A 24,782-nucleotide genomic window follows, 5' to 3' on the forward strand; every position below is an offset into this window, starting at 1 on the left:
TATGGAGCAGTAGGAGCAGTTATAGGGAGCAATAGGAGGAGTTATAGGGAGGGGTTATATGGAGCAATAGGAGGAGTTATAGGGAGGGGTTATATGGAGCAATAGGAGGGGTTATATGGAGCAGTAGGAGGAGTTATAGGGAGCAATAGGAGAAGTTATAGGGAGGGGTTATATGGAGCAATAGGAGGGGTTATAGGGAGGGGTTATATGGAGCAGTAGGAGGAGTTATAGGGAGCAATAGGAGGAGTTATAGGGAGGGTTATATGGAGCAATAGGAGGAGTTATAGGGAGGGGTTATATGAAGCAATAGGAGGAGTTATAGGGAGGGGTTATATGAAGCAATAGGAGGAGTTATAGGGAGGGGTTATATGGAGCAATAGGAGGAGTTATAGGGAGGGTTATATGGAGCAATAGGAGGAGTTATAGGGAGGGTTATATGGAGCAATAGGAGGAGTTATAGGGAGGGGTATAATGTAGCATTTGGAGGGGAAATAGGAGCAGTATGGGACAATAGGAGTTACAGGATACATATTATTAGGATTTATATAAGGAAACAATGGAGGTGCCTATAGATGATATAAAATAGTGTATTACCCCCCATACAGCGAGTATAGATTGCTCTTGTGCTGAGACTCTGAGCTTTACCGATCAATCACATTATCTATCCGTGTATTATTGCTTCTGTGATTGAACTTCAGTCGCTGTGGCCTTACTCTCAGTTAGAGATATGGATTCCTTGGGGTAAACAGTGCATGAAATCCCAGCTAAGCACAATTGTTAGGCAGCGCCGGGGGTTTGATGGGCACCGCCGTGTTGGGAATAATCACATTATGCTCTCAGCTCTCAATCAGATTCCATCTGCAGATGGGGATTTATGGCTGCTGCTCCCTGCGTCTCTGTTCCACCTGCCTGAGTAGGGAACGTGTGGGCTTATCTGCTTATCCCTGTAATGGTCATCCTGGCGCCCAGCGTGGGGCACATATATATATATATACTGGGGCTCTCACTGCATTTATACATTATATATGGGCTGGGAACTCCGGTTACATAACCTCCAGCCTTTCTTTTATTCTCACTGATTTAACATTTCCTTTCTTTGCAGACAGCAATGGGATCAGAGCCATTACCCTCTATATATACAGTATATATATATATACACATTGGCCTTGTGTGAAAAGGGCTCTACTGAGAGCGAAAGGTCAATGATGTTATATATATATATATATGTATGTGTGTGTGTGTGTATGTGACCCTCTACAACAATAGGCCCCTGTACTGTTTAGAACAGGTACATACACCCCCCCTGAATAGTAAGGGGGGTGTATGTAGGAGTAAAATTACTCCTACAAAAAATGAGGCATAAAAACCATTTTTTCATTTAAGTAAATATGATAAATCATCCACATATAGTAATGATATTTATATTTAGGGTACCTTTAACTGTTGGACTGGGCCGGTGGGGCAAGCCTGCCCAAGTTACCTCTCCTCCAACCCGCTCCCCTGCCCCAGCCCCCCCTCCTCCAACCCGCTCCCCAGCCCCCCCTCCTCCAACCCGCTCCCCTGCCCCAGCCCCCCCTCCTCCAACCCGCTCCCCAGCCCCCCCTCCTCCAAACCGCTCCCCTGCTCCAGCCCCCCCTCCTCCAGCCCCCTCTCCTCCAACCCGCTCCCCTGCCCCAGCCCCCCCTCCTCCAACCCGCTCCCCAGCCCCAGCCCCCCCAACCCGCTCCCCTGCCCCAGCCCCCCCTCCTCCAACCCGCTCCCCAGCCCCCCCTCCTCCAAACCGCTCCCCTGCTCCAGCCCCCCCTCCTCCAGCCCCCTCTCCTCCAACCTGCTCCCCTGCCCCAGCACCCCCTCCTCCAACCCGCTCCCCTGCCCCAGCCCCCCCTCCTCCAACCCGCTCCCTGCCCCAGCCCCCCCTCCTCCAACCCGCTCCCAGCCCCCCCTCCTCCAAACCGCTCCCCTGCTCCAGCCCCCCCTCCTCCAGCCCCCTCTCCTCCAACCCGCTCCCCTGCCCCAGCACCCCCTCCTCCAAACCGCTCCCCTGCTCCAGCCCCCCCTCCTCCAGCCCCCTCTCCTCCAACCCGCTCCCCTGCCCCAGCACCCCCTCCTCCAACCCGCTCCCCTGCCCCAGCCCCCCCTCCTCCAACCCGCTCCCCTGCCCCAGCACCCCCTCCTCCAACCCGCTCCCCTGCCCCAGCCCCCCCATCTCCAACCCACTCCCCTGCCCCAGCCCCCCCTCCTCCAAACCGCTCCCCTGCCCCAGCCCCCCCTCCTCCAACCCGCTCCCCTGCCCCAGCCCCCCCTCCTCCAACCCCTGCCCCAGCTCCTCCTCCAACACATAAACCAACTTAGAATTTAGAATAAATATATTAATTTTTATTAGTAGATTCTGCATTTGGCCACTAGGGGGCTCACACAGTAAAAGGAAATGGCTAAACTTAGTGGCGTCTGACCTGAAGGACTGGAGACCAGGGTTGCCACCTGGCTGGCATTTTCCTGACCCGGCAGATGAAAATGACGCTTGATGCCAATGTTATTAATAGGGAAGGACTGCGTTGACTTTGAACAAACCCAAGAAAGTGGGATTTTTGAAGTGTATATAACAAAAGTTGGAGGTTTGCCAGCTGCCTGATAAGTACAAGGCTTAAGCAATCTCTGCTGTTATGCCCCAAACCCTAGGGATGGGTAAATCCTTGCCCCCAGCTCTAGGCCGGTGGGACCCCCAGTTATGTGCATAATCAGGTGTGGGGGGGGGGGGGATAGAGTCGCGGAACCCTGGGATATATTGTACACAACAGGAACTCTCCTCCATAGAAACCTTTCCGGCTTCCTCTGTAACAGCAGCAGGAACTCCCTTTGGTTGGAGAAGGGCATCGAAGCCACGTCTGGCACGCAGCCTGTAACGGAATATTGCTATGCGCCCATCATAAGCCCCGCCCATACTTGTCCCACGATACTCCTGGCCCCTCCCCCCAGAGGCCTCTAGTTATTATTATTATTGACAGAGTAAATGGGTACAATAACAGAACAGTTAACATGTACACATGAACAATATACAAACATGGTTTGCAGTTTCATTGGATGAGGATCGGAGACACTAGGGGGGAGGGCCCTGCTCGCAAGAGCTTACATTCTAAAAGAATTCTAGTTCTACTGTCTCTCGATTATAGTAATTACAGATAAAGACTATGTCTATAGGGGGGCTTATATTGGGAACTGTGGGGAACGTTCCTTCTCCATAATAATAATGCCAGCAATCGCCCCCCAAGCAGGTAGCCACATTGGGGATTTCTTAAGCCAATAACTATAAGTATTTGTATAGGCGTGAGCATTCCAATGGACCCCAAAGAGGGTGTGGCCCCCAGTAGCTCCGCCCCTGCAGTAAGCGGCAAGATAACAAGAAGATATCACTGGGAACTGAGGAAAGTGGAAGCTCAGGCCCATATCGGGCACCGGCTGCTAATTCTGCCTCCAGACTAATGAATCTAAAAAAAAAAAAATAATAAATTCAAGCAAACTGTGCCCTAGAAATGTAATTATAGCGAATACAATATTATTGGTACCTTGTTTAATCTGAAGGAGCCGCGGCTACACGGCGCTGCAAATTGCATTGCCCTGATTCTGTTGTTTTCCTCGGCCCTTCCCGTCACAGGCAATATGAAAAATAAACTAACAAAAGTATTGGGGGGAAATAGTCTGGATAATAAGAAACCGAAATGCCATATTTTTCTCATATAGAAATCTCTCCGGCAATATTATGGGCACACAGAGCCCCCTAGTGGGCAGTGTGAGTACAGTGTGTTGCACAAAAATGTGGATTTGATGATAAACACTAGTGATGAGCAACATTTTTCGAATGTCCGTGTTTTTCCATTGGTGGATTTTTTCACGAAACGGACGCAAAACTTCACAGCGTAAAAGGAGAAGAAATGAAAAGGATTGCCCACCTGCATGTACCCCGGGCCGGTGCAGTTTTCTGCCAATAGGAGCACCAGCCTGGGGTATCAGGTAAGCGATTACAATCACTGGGGGGGGTTCCTAACTCTTTGGCACCCCCAGTGATTCCACCTTTCCTATTGCCCATTTACCAGCATAGATATATTTTAGCAAGTTCCATCATTGATCTAAGGAATCGGTGTAACCCTTTTCCTCGCTTGCCTACACTTATTCATTTTTCTGGAGGTCTCATAAATAATGTATTGGCCTGCAGACTGTCAGTTTGGTGGCTTTCTGTCAGCTTACAGGGGGTTTCACCTGAATGATACTGAATGGGATCATCACATTGTGCTGGAACAACAGAGAGCCAGTAGGAAGGGTCGTACTACATGGTAACTGGGCAGTGCGTTCATACGGACAGTTGTTGGGTGACAGGGGCCCCAGAGTGGACGTGGGGGCCCCTGGGGTATCAGTCCCGTTGGGCCTCACATACCCCAGTCCGACCCTGCTTATACAGTGCAGTCTGCCTCATATTAAGGAATCCTTACACCATTACACGGGGGGTGAGTGTTGGTGCAGCTGCAGAGCCTGCGTGTCTGTGAGTGTTCCCTGTTACACAATTACCAGCGCAGCTAATGAAGTTGCAATTAGTGTAATGAAGACAGATTTGCATGCTTGGGCTGCTCGGAGGGAAACGGCGGCAGCGGATTCAGACTAAATGCGCCGCAGTGCACAGTGGTACTGAGAATCCGCACATTGCCGGCATAAGGCTCCCAAGGTGCAAATAGGCAGAGAGTTGCATGTGTTCCGCTTTATGGCTAAGGTCCCCCTGTGTGTCCTTTGTAACTGGCTGCTAAGCTACGGGTCCGGAGGGTCTCCATTGTTTGTACCATTGGGGTCTGAAAAAGCCTTCACTAAACACACTAAATGTCATTAAGCTATTAACCATTACATTGCCTTACATGAAATAGCGCCACAACTGTAGCACTGGGAGGAAGTGGCTCCTAGATTTCCTGGGGCCCCTCTCCTGTATTTTCTGTATTTCCAAAATATTTAGAAAAGCAAATTAATATTCACCCCAAATGTCACCATATCCGGCATTTCAGGCTGCCGTCCCTTCAACATTGAGCCCCCAGGGGGCAGCAGAGCTACAGCGAATCACACACAGCACAGGGATAAAGCACTGTCCCTCCATCCAGGCCCTAAATCTGTATATAGGTATCCAAATGCCCACGCCCAGGGTGGCAGTGCCAGGGGGTTACCCAGGGTGCCTCTCAGCACAGGTACAGGTATGGAGGTGCCTAAAAGCCCCTGGGGCTGTGGGTTACTACAAGCTAGCAGGTCCCCCTGCAAACAACTTCAGGGGCACCCACAGGGTCTCATTGGCAGCAGCCAGAAGGGGCAGGGGAGGGAGATACCATAGAGTAGTGCCCTCTGATTTTTACCATCCACTGCTATTTTGCCCATTGTGCCAGGGCATTAAAGTACCAGTGTTTCCTTGCACTCCCCTATAACTATGCCCCTTACGTGCATCTGCGCCACACTAGGTACATGGGTAGAACAGCCAGTGGCGGCCAGCAGGGGGCAGGACAGCCCTTCTGTGCAGAACCTTTGGGTAAATTTCATGTATACAGGCTGCCCCTCCTCCAGAAAGCACCCAAGGATCACTAATGTAAAGGGGATTAACTATTTAAAGTACCAGTACTGCTGGGTACCCATAGCAGGCAGGGGTTGGTACAGGCTGGGTACCCATAGCAGGCAGGGGCTGGTACAGGCTGGGTACCCATAGCAGGCAGGGGCTGGTACAGGCTGGGTACCCATAGCAGGCAGGGGCTAGTACAGGCTGGGTACCCATAGCAGGCAGGGGCTGGTACAGGCTGGGTACCCATAGCAGGCAGGGGCTGGCACAGGCTGGGTACCCATAGCAGGCAGGGGTTGGTACAGGCTGGGTACCCATAGCAGGCAGGGGCTAGTACAGGCTGGGTACCCATAGCAGGCAGGGGCTGGTACAGGCTGGGTACCCATAGCAGGCAGGGGTTGGTACAGGCTGGGTACCCATAGCAGGCAGGGGCTGGCACAGGCTGGGTACCCATAGCAGGCAGGGGCTGGCACAGGCTGGGTACCCATAGCAGGCAGGCAGGGGCTGGTACAGGCTGGGTACCCATAACAGGCAGGGGCTGGTACAGGCTGGGTACCCATAGCAGGCAGGGGCTGGTACAGGCTGGGTACCCATAGCAGGCAGGGGCTGGTACAGGCTGGGTACCCATAGCAGGCAGGGGTTGGTACAGGCTGGGTACCCATAGCAGGCAGGGGCTGGTACAGGCTGGGTACCCATAGCAGGCAGGGGCTGGTACAGTTGGGTTGGGTGGGTGAGTAATGCCCTCCAGGCATGCTGAGCCGATTCAGTCACACCCATGGGCGCAAGAAAGTGCAGGGAAGGGGGAGACAGTAATACAGAGGAGAGAGCGCTTTTCTTCCTTCCCTTTATTTCTGGGCCACGGGGCTCATACACCCCCCCCCCCCCCCCCCATAAGACAGAGAGCAGAAAGCTTCCCCTTTTCAGAGGATATGTGTGTGTGCGTGATTTACATCATCCAGATAGCAGTGTGTGTGTGTGTGTGTGTGTGTGTGTGTATGTGTGTGCGCTGCACTCTCGCTGCCTGCTGGGGCCCATGCACTGCACTCTCTCTGCTCATATAGGGAACTCTCACAGATAGGCCGAGAGGATGTGGCCGACCCCTCCCTTGAGCAACACACAGGGCCCTTGTTCTGCAGATCTTATCAGTCATGAGCTGGAATCCTGCCCTGCAGAGCTTACATTCTAATATACAGAGGGGCACAGATACAATACAGGGAGAGGGAACCATTGGGAGAAGGGAATCCTGCCCTGCAGAGCTTACACTCTAATATACAGAGGGACACAGATACAATACAGGGAGAGGGAACCATTGGGAGAAGGGAATCCTGCCCTGCAGAGCTTACACTCTAATATACAGAGGGACACAGATACAATACAGGGAGAGGGAACCATTGGGAGAAGGGAATCCTGCCCTGCAGAGCTTACACTCTAATATACAGAGGGACACAGATACAATACAGGGAGAGGGAACCATTGGGAGAAGGGAATCCTGCCATGCAGAGCTTACACTCTAATATACAGAGGGACACAGATACAATCAGGGAGAGGGAACCATTGGGAGAAGGGAATCCTGCCCTGCAGAGCTTACACTCTAATATACAGAGGGACACAGATACAATACAGGGAGAGGGAACCATTGGGAGAAGGGAATCCTGCCCCGCAGAGCTTACACTCTAATATACAGAGGGGCACAGATACAATACAGGGAGAGGGAACCATTGGGAGAAGGGAATCCTGCCCTGCAGAGCTTACACTCTAATATACAGAGGGACACAGATACAATACAGGGAGAGGGAACCATTGGGAGAAGGGAATCCTGCCCTGCAGAGCTTACACTCTAATATACAGAGGGGCACAGATACAATACAGGGAGAGGGAACCATTGGGAGAAGGGAATCCTGCCCTGCAGAGCTTACACTCTAATATACAGAGGGGCACAGATACAATACAGGGAGAGGGAACCATTGGGAGAAGGGAATCCTGCCCTGCAGAGCTGACAATCTAATATGCATAGGGACACAGATACAATACAGGGAGAGGGAACCATTGGGAGAAGGGAATCCTGCCCTGCAGAGCTGACAATCTAATATGCATAGGGACACTTACACAGTTCAGGACCCAGTAAGCAGTTAGCAGGACTCACAGCTGGTACCAGTCTCCTATGAAGTGAAAGGGTTACGCTGTTAGCGCAGTTGCACATCTGACTGTGACTGTAGTGGCACGGTGCCACAGAGCTGTGCCAGGTAATCTCCGGCTCTCAGTGCCGCCCCTCCTTTCTCTTGGGCTTGGCGTTTGCCAATAAGCACTCTCGCTGTTGGCAGGGCACACTGGCAGCGAAAATCAGGCTGTAGGGGATAATCATTTATTTGCTGATCCATTTCAACCTGATAATAATCTTCTCTTAAGTATGTGTGTGTGTGTGTGTACTCGCTATCATCAACATCCCATAGGTTTTGTATAAGTACAACAAACTGTGTGTATGTGTATATATATATAAAAGAGAGAGACAGACAGGCAGACACCACACTGATAGGCATTAAAGAGACAGTACCACTGTAGCAGTAAATGACCTATTTGCCCTAAGAGGCCATGCTTCCCTACCTTGCACACAGTACAGTGAATATAAAGTCTTGTTCTTATTGCTGTCAGTTCTGCTGAGTTTGGCCATCTCTTTCTTTCTTACCTTCTATGTATTATGGGCTAAAGTTCCCACTGCTTCTCATTGTATTTAATGCGTTTGTGGTGCCACTACCCTCTGTCTTTCACTGTATTTAATGTATTTGTTGTGTCACTAATTTTGCCCCTCACTGTATAACGTAGTTAGGATCTGGTGTTATTGTTCCTAGAAGTCAGTGTACTATTATTTATAAGTGCATACTATACCTCATCTCCAGCCCGGGGGGAGGGGCATGTGAACAGCAAATATTGGCCTGTGTATGGGCAGCTTTAGAAAATACATTATACTGGTAACCTTCTAGCAATTATGTAGCATTTAAACTATGCACCCACTGCAGGGTGATACAGTGGCACAGACAGGAGGGGGCTATGGGACATGGAGTCTGCCCCTCCCACTGCAGGGTGATACAGTGACACAGACAGGAGGGGGCTATGGGACACGGAGTCTGCCCCTCCCACTGCAGGGTGATACAGTGACACAGACAGGAGGGGGCTATGGGACACTGAGTCTGCCCCTTCCACTGCAGGGTGATACAGTGACACAGACAGGAGGGGGCTATGGGACACGGAGTCTGCCCCTCCCACTGCAGGGTGATACAGTGACACAGACAGGAGGGGGCTATGGGACATGGAGTCTGTCCCTCCCACTGCAGGGTGATACAGTGACACAGACAGGAGGGGGCTATGGGACACGGAGTCTGCCCCTCCCACTGCAGGGTGATACAGTGACACAGACAGGAGGGAGCTATAGGACACGGAGTCTGCCCCTCCCACTGCAGGGTGATACAGTGACACAGACAGGAGGGGGCTATGGGACACGGAGTCTGCCCCTCCCACTGCAGGGTGATACAGTGACACAGACAGGAGGGGGCTATGGGACATGGAGCCTGCCCCTCCCACTGCAGGGTGATACAGTGACACAGACAGGAGGGAGCTATGGGACACGGAGTCTGTCCCTCCCACTGCAGGGTGATACAGTGACACAGACAGGAGGGGCTATGGGACATGGAGTCTGTCCCTCCCACTGCAGGGTGATACAGTGACACAGACAGGAGGGAGCTATGGGACATGGAGTCTGCCCCTCCCACTGCAGGGTGACACAGTGACACATGAGGGTGACAGTGGTTATTCAGTTCCATAACTAACAGTCTTACTAACATCCGGTACAGGCTGCGTAGAATACAAGTTATCTTCCATCTTTGCTTATGAAGAGGAAGTGACCAACAGAAATGTGTTACATTAGTAATGCCCCCCCCCCAGTCAGCCTTAAAGCCACAGGCCTTAATGCCAGCACAGAGGTACAAGGGGATTGTCACTATGTGTCACTGGAAACGTCAGTCTGTGTAACTTCCCATTATCCCTTCATTCCCCATTTTCCCTGGGTTTCAGGGGCAGGACTATGGGCAGGCAAATGGGGTATGTACCCAGGGTGCAATGGGTGGGTGCCTATCCCTAGCCTGGGGGGTAGGTATAAAGGGGGTGGGCCCCTCTACCCCCACTGATGCTGGTCACTTAGCCCCGCCCCCTGGGCATCATGACTGCACGTATGGGGGAGGTGCCTAGGGTACCAGCTTGGCCGGCTGGATTTATAGTTACACATGTAGTTGCTACAGTAGCAGCATCTGTCTCTTTCTGTTCCGTGGGTCTAACTGCTTCTTTCCAGGCCAGTGAGTCTCTGGTTTTTGCTACATTAGTGGCCATAACAGGACAGACTGGGCTTTCCATAGCTATTACTATAAATCCAATGGGATTGTGGGACAAATATATATTGGGGGAGTTTCTTCCCAAACTCCTTCTGCTGTCTCTTTCATTCCCACTCCCTCTCTATTCAGTACACTCCCTTTTATCTGCCCCCCTCTGTCTGTCTCTCTGTCTCTCCCTGTTCTGCTTTCTGACAGACGGAAGCGTCGTGGTCAGACAGAGGGGAACTGAGTGCAGTCATTTCTGCTAAAGGGCATGTCTCTTTAAGGTGCAGGATTGTCTCTAATGAGGAATAGCCAGCCCGCTATTCTCTTGAAATCTTCCCCGCAACTTTCTTCCCTCTTCTCTGTGCCGCGCCGAGGACTTTAAACTTTCTGTGGAGTTGGCCCGTTGTACCCGGCGGGGAGGCGCTGTGCCAAGGTTATTGTGCCAGGGTGCCTTCCCACCCCAGCACCCAAGGTGAGAGGGAGAGAGCGGCAGGCTGGGTGCAAAGGGAATGGCCGGGGGGAACTTCATATCACGAGACAACTAGAGAGCGCGCTCTTCTGCTCGCATGTCTCGTCAGTTCCTTATTGACCTGTTGCTGCAGGAGCTGCACATTCCTCTGACAGACGCGCTGGGGCTCGCGGAGGGATTATGGCACCGCATTGTCTCTATTAGGGGCAAATAGCCAAGTGTACTTTGTACATTATGGGGGACCCGGACCCCCCGTGTGCCTCTTCTCTGATTAAGAGGAGCCTGCCCACTGTTCCAGAACTGGCCTTGATAAGGAGAGAGGGTAGAGTGTTGCCTGGATCTACTGACCCGCCCAGTGCGGTATCCAAGGTCAAGGACAAGTCGCCACTTTCGCCAATATTTTTACCGTGTTCATCTCCGAGTTACCTAAAGAAGCTACGGATGAACCGGAGCATCCGGGAATTCCGCAAATTCAGGAGTCTGCAATTCTGGTGAGAAGATAATAAACTTGTAATTTCTCCCTCCCTGCGCTAAATGTCCAGTCCATATACCTACCTACATTTACTCTATTTACCCCCCCCCTATAACTCCTCCTATTGCTCCATATAACCCCTCCCTATAACTCCTCCTATTGCCCCATGTGCCTCCTCCCTATAACTCCTCCTATTGCTCCATATAACCCCTCCCTATAACTCCTCCTATTGCTCCATATAACCCCTCCCTATAACTCCTCCTATTGCTCCATATAACCCTCCCTATAACTCTTCCTATTGCTCCATATAACCCTCCCTATAACTCCTCCTATTACTCCATATACCTCTCCCTATAACTCCTCCTATTGCTCCATATACCCCTCCCTATAAGTCCTCCTATTGCCCCATATAACCCCTCCCTATAACTCCTCCTATTGCTCCATATAACCCTCCCTATAACTCCTCCTATTGCCCCATATAACCCCTCCCTATAACTCCTCCTATTGCTTCATATAACCCTCCCTATAATTCCTCCTATTGCTCCATATAACCCCTCCCTATAACTCCTCCTATTGCTCCATATAACACCTCCCTATAACCCCTCCTATTGCTCTATATAACTCCTCCCTATAACTCCTCCTATTGCTCCATATAACACCTCCCTATAACCCCTCCTATTGCTCCATATAACACCTCCCTATAACCCCTCCTATTGCTCTATATAACTCCTCCCTATAACTCCTCCTATTGCTCCATATAACACCTCCCTATAACCCCTCCTATTGCTCTATATAACTCCTCCCTATAACTCCTCCTATTACTCCATATACCCCTCCCTATAACTCCTCCTATTGCTCCATATAACCCCTCCCTATAACTCCTCCTATTGCTCTATATAACTCCTCCCTATAACTCCTATTGCTCCCTATAACCCCTCCCTATAACTCCTCCTATTGCTCCATATAACCCCTCCCTATAACTCCTCCTATTGCTCCATATAACCCTCCCTATAACTCTTCCTATTGCTCCATATAACCCTCCCTATAACTCCTCCTATTACTCCATATACCTCTCCCTATAACTCCTCCTATTGCCCCATATAACCCCTCCCTATAACTCCTCCTATTGCTCCATATACCCCTCCCTATAAGTCCTCCTATTGCCCCATATAACCCCTCCCTATAACTCCTCCTATTGCTCCATATAACCCTCCCTATAACTCCTCCTATTGCCCCATATAACCCCTCCCTATAACTCCTCCTATTGCTTCATATAACCCTCCCTATAATTCCTCCTATTGCTCCATATAACCCCTCCCTATAACTCCTCCTATTGCTCCATATAACACCTCCCTATAACCCCTCCTATTGCTCTATATAACTCCTCCCTATAACTCCTCCTATTGCTCCATATAACACCTCCCTATAACCCCTCCTATTGCTCCATATAACACCTCCCTATAACCCCTCCTATTGCTCTATATAACTCCTCCCTATAACTCCTCCTATTGCTCCATATAACCCTCCCTATAACTCCTCCTATTGCTCCATATACCCCTCCCTATAACCCCTCCTATTGCTCCATATAACACCTCCCTATAACCCCTCCTATTGCTCTATATAACTCCTCCCTATAACTCCTCCTATTGCTCCATATAACACCTCCCTATAACCCCTCCTATTGCTCCATATAACACCTCCCTATAACCCCTCCTATTGCTCTATATAACTCCTCCCTATAACTCCTCCTATTGCTCCATATAACCCTCCCTATAACTCCTCCTATTGCTCCATATAACACCTCCCTATAACCCCTCCTATTGCTCTATATAACTCCTCCCTATAACTCCTCCTATTACTCCATATACCCCTCCCTATAACTCCTCCTATTGCTCCATATAACCCCTCCCTATAACTCCTCCTATTGCTCTATATAACTCCTCCCTATAACTCCTATTGCTCCCTATAACCCCTCCCTATAACTCCTCCTATTGCTCCATATAACCCCTTCCTATAACTCCTCCTATTGCTCCATATAACCCCTCCCTATTGCTCCATATAACCCCTCTCTATAACTCCTCCTATTGCTCCATATAACCCCTCCCTATAACTCCTCCTATTGCTCCATATACTCCTCCCTATAACTCCCCCCAGCAGTGCATATATGGCTCCCAGCCCAGCAATGGGGCGTAGGTAAGTCATGTTGGCTAGATGCCCCGGACACATTAGGTTGGCACATTGCTGGCCTGAGAGCTGCTGCCTTCTCCTTTATGGACTGAAAAAGCAGCCAGAGGGCAGCTGTTATAGTTGGGCAGAACCATCCCTGGGCCAAGCCTCTCTCCTTTACATGCCTATAGGGCTGCGGCTGCTCTAAAAGGTAAGCCTTGGTTGGCACAGTTGGCTCCTGGGTTCCTGGGTAGGATACCCATTGTTTGAGGGTAAATCTCCCATAAAGCATTCAGGTGGCAACACTGCCTTAGAGTGCAAGCTCTGTGCGGCAGCATTATTCTGTCTGGGGCTTTGTCTCACAGGAGCAAATCAAGAAACACTGTGTATTACACACCCAGGGCTGCTATTGGGGGGGTACAGGGAGTACTATAGATTATTGTCCCAAGGAATTAAAATGGCATGATTTGAGGGTCAGAAAGGGGGTGTGGCTTGTGGGGGAGTGGCTTGCGGGAGAGTGGGAGGACTAAGGGCACTCACTAATGCACTCGTGCTCGTGTTCTGTAGTGTCATTGCTCCACGCTGATGCTGACACGTTAATACAGAATGCTGCCTTCCCATTGGTCTTGTCTGTCGGCCACTTTCCCTTTGATCGGGGGCCCTGTGGTGCCGCCCATTTAGCCCTGCAGAATGCACAAGGGGTGCGGCGGGGGGGGGGGGGGGGTTCAAGCTCAATAATCTTTTCTGAAAACAGAAAAAGAGCAGAAAAGCTGTAGGTTTTGGCAATAACTGAAGTTTGTGTGTTTCTGCAGAATGCAGTGCCATGCAGGATATGCTGGTCCGGCCTGAAATGTGTCCCCTACTGAAATCTCTGCTCCTGTGATGAGAGCCACAGATTGTATGAGGTGTGGGAGACATTTGGGGGCCGGGGATGCTCATACACATGGGCCAAGCCTGGTGTCTACGCTGAGATTATGGGTTAAAATGTATTTTCTTTCCTAGATATTCTTCCTAAGCCAATCGCTTTATTTATTTATTTATTGGTTCTCCAGAGTGACCGTGTTGGAGGGTGTGACGGGGCCCCTACCCATACGCTGCTAAAATCAGGATCGGTCTTTGCCTACTGCCTTATAGTGGCCATTAACTGCCCAACTGTTAGTTTAGCGACGTCACCAAACGAGCGCATCCGGGTGTGTAATTGTGATAGGGGGTGCCACAGAGCACTTCTCAGTTCCTATGCTTTCTGGCTGATGTTTTGGTCATGTTTGAATGCTGGCGGTGCTTTCACTCTAGTGGTAGTGTGGGTGTACAACCCACACAAATGGCTCAGGTAGTGCAGCTCATCCGGGATGGCACATCAATGCGAGCTGTGGCAAGAAGGTTTGCTGTGTCTGTCAGAGCATGGAGGCGCTACCAGGAGACAGGCCAGTACATCAGGAGACGTGGAGGAGGCCGTAGGAGGGCAACAACCCAGCAGCAGGACCGCTACCTCCACCTTTGTGCAAGGAGGAGCACTGCCAGAGCCCTGCCACTAATGTGCATGTGTCTGCTCAAACGGTCAGAAACAGACTCCATGAGGGGGGTATGAGGGCCCGACGGCCACAGGTGGGGGATGTGCTTACAGCCCAACACCGTACAGGACGTTTGGCATTTGCCAGAGAACACCAAGATTGGCAAATTCACCACTGGCGCCCTGTGCTCTTCACAGATGAAAGCAGGTTCACACTGAGCACACGTGACAGACGTGACAGAGTCTGGAGATGCCGTGGAGAAGGTTCTGCTGCCTGCAACTTCCTCCAGCATGAGCGGTTTGGCAGTGGGTCAGTAATGGTGTGGGGGGGCATTTCTTTGGGGGGGCCGCACAGCCCTCCATGTGCTTGCCAGAGGTAGCCTGACTGCCATTAGGTACTGAGATCCTCAGAGCCCCTGTGAGACCATATACTGGTGCGGTTGGCCCTGGGTTCCCCCTAATGCAACACAATGCTAGACCCCATGTAGCTGGAGTGTGTCAGCGGTTCCTGCAAGATGAAGGCATTGATGCTATGGACTGGCCCATTCCCCAGACTGGAATCCAACTGAGCACATCTGGGACATCATGTCTCGCTCCATCCAACAACATTGCCACGTTGCACCACAGACTGTCCAGGAGTTGGTGGATGCTTTAGTCTGGTCTGGGAGGAGATCCCTCAGGAGACCATCCACCACCTCATCAGGAGCATGCCCAGGCTTGTAGGGAGGCCATACAGGCACGTGGGGGCCACATACACTATTGAGCCCCATCAGGAGCATGCCCAGGCTTGTAGGGAGGTCATACAGGCACGTGGGGGCCACATACACTACTGAGCCTCATTCTGACTTGTTTTAAGGACATTACATCAAAGATGTCTTATTTGTGTGTTCCCTTTATTTTTTTGAGCAGTGTATAATGTTGGAAACCAGGTATAGTTTAACCAGACATAGACACTCTCAGTGTGGGCTCACAGTGCCCGGCTATACTCTCAGTGTGGGCTCACAGTGCCCGGCTATACTCTCAGTGTGGGCTCACAGTGCCCGGCTATACTCTCAGTGTGGGCTCACAGTGCCCGGCTATACTCTCAGTGTGGGCTCACAGTGCCCGGCTATACTCTCAGTGTGGGCTCACAGTGCCCGGCTTTACTCTCAGTGTGGGCTCACAGTGCCCGGCTGTACTCTCAGTGTGGGCTCACAGTGCCCGGCTATACTCTCAGTGTGGGCTCACAGTGCCCGGCTATACTCTCAGTGTGGGCTCACAGTGCCCGGCTGTACTCTCAGTGTGGGCTCACAGTGCCCGGCTGTACTCTCAGTGTGGGCTCACAGTGCCCGGCTGTACTCTCAGTGTGGGCTCACAGTGCCCGGCTGTACTCTCAGTGTGGGCTCACAGTGCCCGGCTATACTCTCAGTGTGGGCTCACAGTGCCCGGCTATACTCTCAGTGTTGGTTGGCGCTGCAGAGCTTCCCATGGAGTGAGCAGAAGCTGATACAAAGGGTAAGTGAGAGTCCCACAGTGACTATGCGTAGCTCAGGGTACTGTGAGCTCAGATATTAAAGGGGAACTATCATGAAATTAATAATGACTGAAAAGACTCATCCCATTAAGTTATTAAACTTTCTAAATATAATGTATTAACATTTTTAGATATTTAGATATTTTTTAAAATATTCTAGTTTTCATAGTGGTCCCACTGCAGCTGCCCCTCTCCTACCTAGCCTCTGGCCAGCTCTGAAGTCGGAGTCGGGTTCATATTAACTGACAGATCTGCCTCTCGTTCATTGGCTGCCAGTGCTGTCAATCCTCAACTGTGGTAAGCCTACATCAGTAATTCAGTGGCTTCAAAAGTTCCGTTTTTAGTAAGATTTACACACAGCTCCTCTCCTTCTTCGACATCCCCCTCCTCCTAACCCTGTCGCACATTTGTTTCTATGAGAGTTTTGAGACTGGCAGGTGTTCAAACTGGAGCAGCGCATCTAACACTTGCGAGATGTGCGACAGGATTGCGACTGAGTTACGATCCTGACTTTTCACATGCTTTCTGGGGGGGGGATGTTGAGGAAGGAGAGGAGCTGTGTGTAAATCTTACTAAAAACTGAACTTTTTGAAGCACACCAAACTATATTCTGTGGCTATTGGTAATGTTGAGGTGGCACATGATTCTCTCTTTGCACACTATGGCAATTATTTAAAAAGAAGGAAGCCATTGTACTACCTTTTGCTGACTTTGCAAGAAAAAATAATACACTACAAAACTTTAACCCTTGAAGTAACACCGAATGTAGAACCAATGTTCTGTGAATAAAAGGACTGAAGTGCCACAGTTAGCAGATTCTACGTTCTGCAACACTTCTGGGTGGAAATGCAGCTTTTAACACTTTTACTGCCTAGCACTTATGTGATATGTGCTTGAAGAAAAAGCTCTGCCTGCCAAGCACATATCACATACGTGCTTCGCATTTCATTGTCCTCTCTCTGCACTGGCAGCTTTTGCTGCCAGCATAGAAAGTCTGGTGTGCCCCCAACCCCCTACACCAGTGATCCCCAACCAGTGGCTCAGGAGCAACATTTTGCTTGCCAACCCTTTGGATGTTGCTCTCGGTGGCCTCAAAGCAGGTGCTTATTTTTGGATTTCTGGTTAGGAGGCAAGTTTTAGTTGCATAAAAACCCAGTGTAATTTCCAAACAGAACCCCCTGTAAGCTTCCAGTCAACATAGGGGCTATCAAATAGCCAATAATAGCTCTCATTGGCACCTCCAGGAACTTTTTTCATGCTTGTGTTGCTCTCCAAAACATTTTCCATTTGAATGTGGCTCACAGTTATAAAAGGTTGGGGATCCCTGCAATAGGCAATAAGCCATGGGGGCTGGCAAGTCGGTCCTGCGACAGAAGAACAGTTTGTATCACACTCGTGTCTGCTGTTAGAGCTTCCTCCTCCAGCCCCCCTAAGTCACTGTAAGTAAGAACTGTACTGTAAGTGGAATATATGGCCTTGAAATCTGAAGTATGCAGCTTTCTGGCAGTGCTTTGGGAAGTTAGTAGGGTACTGCCGGGAGTTTGTGACCTATACAAGTGACAAATCGCCATAAAACTATATGTATTTGGTATTGGCATTTTCAAGAGACATTGAACTTTCCAAATAAGTTGTATTTTTGTGCATAAAATAATTCATGTTTTTGATATGGGTGTGTTTATATTATGGAAAATATTATTTTTCTTCCTTTTTTAGACATTTAGAAACCTATATCTTTTTACAGAAGTGGAATTACACAAAAATTCTAGCATATTTTGAAAACTTAGGTTGTCCTGAAAAAAATTATATATTGTTTTCCTGGGTAAACTAAAATTTCTCCTTAGGAAATATATCCCTGAAGTAAAAGAGTACAAATGTTCAAAGATTGTCTGTTATTATAAGTACCAGAAGGGTATACAGTTGGTGGGAGAATGCTTTGCATTCAGCATAGGGGAGGGCGGGACTTTGCTACTGGTTTTGTGACATCACAGCAAGGTGTTGCCCCTCCCATTCAGCAATGACTTGAACTGGCTCTCAGAGAAAGGATCCTAACAGTCTGTAATATTATTTAAAAAGTAAGCATATTTGGTCAACAAATATATTTGAGAAAATTATTATTTTCATCATATCTTTCCATCTGGACAATTTGATTTTCACGATAGTTCCCCTTTAAAGGATCAGGCCCCTGTGCATTCAGTACAGATTATTCTCTTCAAACCGATTGTTGTCTTTGCGCTTCTCCCATTGCATTCTGGGGGAGTGTGAGACCAGCGGAATAAAATAGTGCAGCTCCCATCCCTGCTGCTTCTACTGAATGAGATTATGTTTTCCAAAACCCACGGTGCCTGAATACAGTTCCCAGTATGGGCAGTGTAATGAGCAATTATTGCCACTAGGCGGAGACATGAGATTACAGACGGAGCTTTATACTCCAGGGATTTATTGAGCATCAAACAAGTGGAATAAAATAATGCAGCTCCCGGCCCGGCGGCTCCTACTGAATGAGCTGACGTTTTACTCAATCCGGAAAGTCAGTGATTAAAGGGGAAGCTTATTTTGACTAATTTAATTTAAGTACTCCTTAATTAATCACTTTCTTCATTTTTTATTTTTCAATACTTTTCTATTGAAAATTAGAAATTAATTTTTAAAAAATCATTTTGCCCCTCCCATGTTTCCCAGCAGCAGTTTAGTTTTGCTTTCTGGCTCTCTGAACTGTTCCAATTGGAGACATTACTTGCTGCTGAGGGTGCTGGGAAATATATCCGCTAACGTATGACATTGTATAGTTGGAAAGCCACACGATTTGGGGAGTACTGTTTTTGTATTGTTTTTGGGGAGTTTTGTGAAAAAGGAACTGCCCCTTTAATTGCAACAAAAATGCTGCCAGACAAAAGGCTACAGTGAGGCATGGGTTTGAGTCCTGTGGTTGGGTCATGAGATTTTGGGTACTAAAGGTAGAGTGCAAGCTCTGCAGGTCAGGAACCCAGCTGTGAGCCTGTAATTAGTTACTCATAAACTAGCTGGCCTCGTTATTTTGTTTCTGCAGCCAAAACGGGACATTATTGAGTTAAAAAGGGTCCAGAGAAGGGCAACTAAGCTGGTAAAGGGTATGGGAAGTCTCATATGATATACGGGGATCATATAATAACCTCTCTAATGCTTTATTTACCAATAGGTCCTTCCAACGGGCACGAGGGCCCCCACTCCGTTTAGAAGAAGGGAGGTTCCATTTAAATATTGGGAAAGGGTTTGTTACAGTGAGAGCTGTGAGGCTGTGGGATTCCCTCCCCGAATCAGTCGTGCTGGCTGATACATTATATAGGTACAAGAAGTGAGGGAATACAGGGGTATGGGAGATAGCTCTCAGTACAAGTGAGGGAATACAGGGGTAGGGGGGATAGCTCTCAGTACAAGTGAGGGAATACAGGGGTAGGGGAGATAGCTCTCAGTACAAGTGAGGGAATACAGGGGTAGGGGAGATAGCTCTCAGTACAAGTGAGGGAATACAGGGGTAGGGGAGATAGCTCTCAGTACAAGTGAGGGAATACAGGGGTATGGGAGATAGCTCTCAGTACAAGTGAGGGAATACAGGGGTATGGGAGATAGCTCTCAGTACAAGTGAGGGAATACAGGGGTATGGGAGATAGCTCTCAGTACAAGTGAGGGAATACAGGGGTATGGGAGATAGCTCTCAGTACAAGTGAGGGAATACAGGGGTATGGGAGATAGCTCTCAGTACAAGTGAGGGAATACAGGGGTATGGGGAGATAGCTCTCAGTACAAGTGAGGGAATACAGGGGTAGGGAGATAGCTCTCAGTACAAGTGAGGGAATACAGGGGTATGGGGAGATAGCTCTCAGTACAAGTGAGGGAATACAGGGGTAGGGGAGATAGCTCTCAGTACAAGTGAGGGATACAGGGTAGGGGAGATAACTCTCAGTACAAGTGAGGGGAATACAGGGGTAGGGGAGATAGCTCTCAGTACAAGTGAGGGAATACAGGGGTATGGGAGATAGCTCTCAGTACAAGTGAGGGAATACAGGGGTAGGGGAGATAACTCTCAGTACAAGTGAGGGAATACAGGGGTAGGGGAGATAGCTCTCAGTACAAGTGAGGGAATACAGAGGTAGGGGAGATAGCTCTCAGTACAAGTGAGGGAATACAGGGGTAGGGGAGATAGCTCTCAGTACAAGTGAGGGAATACAGGGGTAGGGGAGATAGCTCTCAGTACAAGTGAGGGAATACAGGGGTAGGGGAGATAGCTCTCAGTACAAGTGAGGGAATACAGGGGTAGGGGAGATAGCTTCTCAGTACAAGTGAGGGAATACAGGGGTAGGGGAGATAGCTCTCAGTACAAGTGAGGGAATACAGGGGTAGGGGGAGATAGCTCTCAGTACAAGTGAGGGAATACAGGGGTAGGGGGGATAGCTCTCAGTACAAGTGAGGGAATACAGGGGTAGGGGGGATAGCTCTCAGTACAAGTGAAGGAATACAGGGGTAGGGGAGATAGCTCTCAGTACAAGTGAGGGAATACAGGGGTAGGGGAGACAGCTCTCAGTACAAGTGAGGGAATACAGGGGTATGGGAGATAGCTCTCAGTACAAGTGAGGGAATACAGGGGTATGGGAGATAGCTCTCAGTACAAGTGAGGGAATACAGGGGTAGGGGGATAACTCTCAGTACAAGTGAGGGAATACAGGGGTAGGGGAGATAGCTCTCAGTACAAGTGAGGGAATACAGGGGTAGGGGAGATAGCTCTCAGTACAAGTGAGGGAATACAGGGGTATGGGGGATAGATCTCAGTACAAGTGAAGGAATACAGGGGTAGGGGAGATAGCTCTCAGTACAAGTGAGGGAATACAGGGGTTGGGGAGATAGCTCTCAGTACAAGTGAGGGAATACAGGGGTAGGGGAGATAGCTCTCAGTACAAGTGAGGGAATACAGGGGTAGGGGAGATAGCTCTCAGTACAAGTGAGGGAATACAGGGGTATGGGAGATAGCTCTCAGTACAAGGGAGGGAATACAGGGGTAGGGGGGATAACTCTCAGTACAAGTGAGGGAATACAGGGGTAGGGGAGATAGCTCTCAGTACAAGTGAGGGAATACAGGGGTAGGGGAGATAGCTCTCAGTACAAGTGAGGGAATACAGGGGTAGGGGAGATAGCTCTCAGTACAAGTGAGGGAATACAGGGGTAGGGGAGATAGTCTCAGTACAAGTGGGGAATACAGGGGTAGGGGGATAGCTCTCAGTACAAGTGAGGGAATACAGGGGTAGGGGAGATAGCTCTCAGTACAAGTGAGGGAATACAGGGGTAGGGGGATAGCTCTCAGTACAAAGTGAGGGAATACAGGGTAGGGGAGATAGCTCTCAGTACAAGTGAGGAATACAGGGGTAGGGGAGATAGCTCTTAGTACAAGTGAGGAATACAGGGGTAGGGGAGCATAGCTCTCAGTACAAGTGAGGGAATACAGGGGTATGGGGGATAGCTCTCAGTACAAGTGAAGGAATACAGGGGTAGGGGAGATAGCTCTCAGTACAAGTGAGGGATACAGGGGTAGGGGGGATAGCTCTCAGTACAAGTGAGGGAATACAGGGGGTAGGGGAGATAGCTCTCAGTACAAGTGAGGGAATACAGGGGTAGGGGGATAGCTCTCAGTACAAGTGAGGGAATACAGGGGTATGGGAGATAGCTCTCAGTACAAGTGAGGGAATACAGGGTTATGGGAGATAGCTCTTAGTACAAGTTGCCCCAGGGACTGGTCCGATTGCCATCTTGGAGTCAGGAAGGAATTTTTTCCCCTCTGCGGCAAATTAGAGAGGCTTCAGATGGGGTTTTTTCCTTCCTCTGGATCAACTAGCAGTTAGGCAGGTTATATATAGGCATTATGGTTGATTAAGGTGGATGTGTGTCTTTTTTCAGCCTAACTTATGGTGTTGCTATGTTACTTGATGTAAATGATGTGTACCCAGACAGGACAGCAGGGGGCAGCATTAGTTGCCCAGTTTATCACAATTTGGTGATTTATGTTGGTGATGTATAATAATCTCTGGATCTAGCTGTGATGTAGGTTGGAGCCCAACTGGGTATGGGGGGGGCTGTACTCCCCCTGTATCACTGTTGCCACTGGATCAGATCCAGATCAGTTTACAACACTGGGAAATACACGTGTGTAAGTTTGGATGGCAGACCCAACACTAACAGTAAGACGGCCATATTCTGCTCTCTCCCCCTCCCCTCTCTTCTGGAATCAGTAACACTGGTGTATCCATGGCACAGTCTATGGACTTTCAAATTCACTTTCTTACATATCTGCATGCATGTTTTATGCATTTTCCCAAATGTCCCACTATACAGGCTTTACTTTCCCTTGAAAGTGTGCATTACAATCCCTGATAAATGGCTGAGGCAGAGAAATGGCTCTCAGTGAATGAGCAGAGAAATGGCTCTCAGTGAATGAGCAGAGAAATGGCTCTCAGTGAATGAGCAGAGAAATGGCTCTCAGTGAATGAGCAGAGAAATGGCTCTCAGTGAATGAGCAGAGAAATGGCTCTCAGTGAATGAGCAGAGAAATGGCTCTCAGTGAATGGGGCAGAGAAATGGCTCTCAGTGAATGAACAGAGAAATGGCTCTCAGTGAATGAGCAGAGAAATGGCTCTCAGTGAATGAGCAGAGAAATGGCTCTCAGTGAATGAGCAGAGAAATGGCTCTCAGTGAATGGGGCAGAGAAATGGCTCTCAGTGAATGAGCAGAGAAATGGCTCTCAGTGAATGAGCAGAGAAATGGCTCTCAGTGAATGGGGCAGAGAAATGGCTCTCAGTGAATGGGGCAGAGAAATGGCTCTCAGTGAATGAGGCAGAGAAATGGCTCTCAGTGAATGAGCAGAGGAAATGGCTCTCAGTGAATGGGCAGAGAAATGGCTCTCAGTGAATGAGCAGAGAAATGGCTCTCAGTGAATGAGCAGAGAAATGGCTCTCAGTGAATGGGGCAGAGAAATGGCTCTCAGTGAATGAGCAGAGAAATGGCTCTCAGTGAATGGGCAGAGAAATGGCTCTCAGTGAATGAGCAGAGAAATGGCTCTCAGTGAATGAGCAGAGAAATGGCTCTCAGTGAATGAACAGAGAAATGGCTCTCAGTGAATGAGCAGAGAAATGGCTCTCAGTGAATGAGCAGAGAAATGGCTCTCAGTGAATGGGGCAGAGGAAATGGCTCTCAGTGAATGGGCAGAGAAATGGCTCTCAGTGAATGAGCAGAGAAATGGCTCTCAGTGAATGAGCAGAGAAATGGCTCTCAGTGAATGAGCAGAGAAATGGCTCTCAGTGAATGAGCAGAGAAATGGCTCTCAGTGAATGGGCAGAGAAATGGCTCTCAGTGAATGAGCAGAGAAATGGCTCTCAGTGAATGGGGCAGAGAAATGGCTCTCAGTGAATGAGCAGAGAAATGGCTCTCAGTGAATGAGCAGAGAAATGGCTCTCAGTGAATGAGCAGAGAAATGGCTCTCAGTGAATGAGCAGAGAAAATGGCTCTCAGTGAATGAGCAGAGAAATGGCTCTCAGTGAATGAGCAGAGAAATGGCTCTCAGTGAATGGGGCAGAGAAATGGCTCTCAGTGAATGAGCAGAGAAATGGCTCTCAGTGAATGGGGCAGAGAAATGGCTCTCAGTGAATGAGCAGAGAAATGGCTCTCAGTGAATGAGCAGAGAAATGGCTCTCAGTGAATGGGGCAGAGAAATGGCTCTCAGTGAATGAGCAGAGAAATGGCTCTCAGTGAATGAGCAGAGAAATGGCTCTCAGTGAATGGGGCAGAGAAATGGCTCTCAGTGAATGAGCAGAGAAATGGCTCTCAGTGAATGGGGCAGAGAAATGGCTCTCAGTGAATGAGCAGAGAAATGGCTCTCAGTGAATGAGCAGAGAAATGGCTCTCAGTGAATGAACAGAGAAATGGCTCTCAGTGAATGAGCAGAGAAATGGCTCTCAGTGAATGAGCAGAGAAATGGCTCTCAGTGAATGGGGCAGAGAAATGGCTCTCAGTGAATGGGGCAGAGAAATGGCTCTCAGTGAATGAGCAGAGAAATGGCTCTCAGTGAATGAGCAGAGAAATGGCTCTCAGTGAATGAGCAGAGAAATGGCTCTCAGTGAATGAGCAGAGAAATGGCTCTCAGTGAATGGGGCAGAGAAATGGCTCTCAGTGAATGAGCAGAGAAATGGCTCTCAGTGAATGGGGCAGAGAAATGGCTCTCAGTGAATGAGCAGAGAAATGGCTCTCAGTGAATGAGCAGAGAAATGGCTCTCAGTGAATGAGCAGAGAAATGGCTCTCAGTGAATGAGCAGAGAAATGGCTCTCAGTGAATGAGCAGAGAAATGGCTCTCAGTGAATGAGCAGAGAAATGGCTCTCAGTGAATGGGGCAGAGAAATGGCTCTCAGTGAATGGGGCAGAGAAATGGCTCTCAGTGAATGGGGCAGAGAAATGGCTCTCAGTGAATGAGCAAGGGAAGTTTTTACTCAATATAAAAGTGAGTCAGTGATTAAAGGTGAAGTTACCTTAAAAAAAAATGTTTGTACCCCTAAAATAATCACTTACTTTTTGTTCAGTTTACTTTTTATAGGTTAATGTTCTTCTATCACCTTCCCCTTGTCTCACCATAGCTATTCTATAGCATGAAAAAGGTCTCAGCATTTCCCGGGGGCTCTGCACTAGCCACGTGGCCCCCCA

General features: G+C 49.2%; 1 protein-coding gene across 4 annotated transcripts in view; it reads left to right on the plus strand.

The window, feature by feature from the left end:
• The window catches only part of pde4a (phosphodiesterase 4A), a 314,491-nt gene that overhangs the window by 218,873 nt on the left and 70,836 nt on the right, over positions 1-24,782 (plus strand). Inside the window, exon 1 of one of the 4 annotated variants that reach the window (XM_031899386.1) lies at positions 10,149-10,899. The exons of the other annotated variants lie outside the window; for them this stretch is intronic. Within the exon in view, the coding sequence (XP_031755246.1) occupies positions 10,643-10,899 (257 nt within the window). The 5' untranslated portion in view covers positions 10,149-10,642. Of the gene's footprint in view, positions 1-10,148; positions 10,900-24,782 lie in introns of those variants that run through there. 4 annotated transcript variants of the gene reach the window in all.

The sequence above is a fragment of the Xenopus tropicalis genome, chromosome 3 (genome assembly GCF_000004195.4).
Source record: "Xenopus tropicalis strain Nigerian chromosome 3, UCB_Xtro_10.0, whole genome shotgun sequence".
NCBI classification, from domain to species: Eukaryota; Metazoa; Chordata; class Amphibia; order Anura; family Pipidae; genus Xenopus; species Xenopus tropicalis.